General features: G+C 33.2%; 1 protein-coding gene across 1 annotated transcript in view; it reads right to left on the bottom strand.

The window, feature by feature from the left end:
- Positions 1-1,317: 1,317 nt before the first annotated feature.
- Positions 1,318-1,916, bottom strand: part of LOC106308714 — a 12,836-nt gene continuing 12,237 nt past the window's right edge. The window contains exons 2-3 of the mRNA XM_013745844.1: positions 1,767-1,789; positions 1,318-1,686 (exon numbers count right to left, since the gene is read on the bottom strand). Coding sequence (XP_013601298.1) covers positions 1,318-1,686; positions 1,767-1,789 — 392 coding nt within the window. The remainder of the gene's footprint in view (positions 1,687-1,766; positions 1,790-1,916) is intronic.

Genomic DNA, 1,916 nt, shown 5'->3' with positions numbered 1-1,916 from the left:
GTTTTCTTGTTTTGGGATGAATAAAATGGTTCACCATAGCTCTCCTTTTATAAGCATGAAGAAGGTGTTTGGTGAGCTCACAATCTTTGACAAAACTAACGTCAACAATTTCAGCTGCCTAACATCACCGTCCATGCCGTCACCGTCCATTATGAAACACGTGATGTTTGACTTACATTATCAATTCATAGATAAAACTAGGTCGAGTATCAGTTCAGTATGATTTGGGTATTTTAGATATCGGTTAATTCGGGTAAGGGGCTAAAAGATTTATTTCCTACATGACCAATTTTCTGTTGATTAGGATAGTTTTAGGTTTGATTCGGATAGTAAAACTAGAAACCAGAAAATGCCCAAAAATCATTTCTATTTGATTTATGTTCCGGTTCGGTTACTTCGGATAGCGGATAATTTGGGTAATTTGGGTTAAATATTGGGTGAATTGGATAAATATATCGAATAACTATTATGATTCGGATAAAAATATCAGATATTTTGGGTTACATTTGATAATTCAGATAAAAATATCTTGATATTTTGGGTAGTTTGGATACTTTAAAATAATTTAATTTCTTTCAAATATTTTCGGATACTTTTATAAACTTTTAAATTATATACTTTTATTAAAAAAAAACTATATATATATATATATATTTCGTTATGTTATAGATATGTGTTATTAATATTTTTATATATTCAGGTACCACTACAAGAAAACACAAATTTAACGACGGCCAAAATCGTCGTTATTTCCTCGGAAAAGAAGAGTTACGAGGAAATGGCGATGAAAGGCGTTTCGTCGTTATATGATTGTCGTAAGAGAAGATTCGTCGCCATTTCGTCGTTAATTAGCGAGGTTAAATTTTCCTCGTAAAGAAGAATTAAGATTTCGTCGTAAAGACCACGTTGGGTTTCCACGTAACGCGGTCGTTGTTTTTCCTCGTAAAAAACTCGTAAAGGATTCGTCGTAAAAGACTCGAAAAAACCTCTAAACAAATTCGTCGTAATAAAAACGTAAGGAACACGAAAAGAATTCGTCGTAATAGAATCGTAACGGAATCCACGTAAAATCCTCGTTAATTAATCCTCGATATTTCGTCGTTAATTTTCCTCGTTAATACATCGGGAATTAGCGACAAAATTACTTTGTTTTCTATTTACTGAATTTATAAATAAAAATTATATTTATTTAATTTATTAATAAAATTTTAATTGAAATTAAATCGAATAGAAAATTTTTTTTTGGCCGAATCAAAATGAAATTATATAATATATAAATAAGTTTTGAATTTTAAAATACAATAACAAAAAAAAAAACTAATGCTGCATTGCCGCGTCGTAGAATTCCTCGCTCCTTCTCGAGAGATCTGCCTCGTTGACTTGCACGGATGCCTCGCCTGGAATGGGGTTTTGTTGTTTCATGGTCCTGAACATGGCCTCCCATTCCGGATTTGTGGCCGCTATGACGTCCAAGAAGTTCTCGAGACCAGTCATACGAGCTGTGAACGACGATTTTGTCGAGGCCAACTCGTTTTGTGTCGACGACAGCTGATGTTGTGTCGTCTCCAACACGTCGCGCAGCTGAGAGACTTCATCATCCCGTCTCTGGCCATAAGAGGAAGTCGCTCTCGGAACATCGTTGACGGAACCAATCCCCAACACACGTCCCTTTTTCTTGGGAGCGACCTTAAAAAACAATAAAATATATATTAAAATTTAAATTTTAAAGTAAAATGGAATTAATAAAAAATTTATATAAAATTTACCTCCTCGTAAATTCTATCCACTTCTATTGTGCAAAAAAAAAACATTAATAATTAGTTTAGAAAAATAAAATTTAAAAAAATATAAATCAGGAATAAATTGTAAAAACTTACAGCGTAAATCTTGAACCACGTCCTTCTGATGTAGAGCGG

Source organism: Brassica oleracea, chromosome C8, assembly GCF_000695525.1.
Source record: "Brassica oleracea var. oleracea cultivar TO1000 chromosome C8, BOL, whole genome shotgun sequence".
NCBI lineage: Eukaryota > Viridiplantae > Streptophyta > Magnoliopsida > Brassicales > Brassicaceae > Brassica > Brassica oleracea.
Note: the sequence above shows the minus strand (reverse complement) of the source record. Positions and strands in the feature narration are given on the sequence as shown.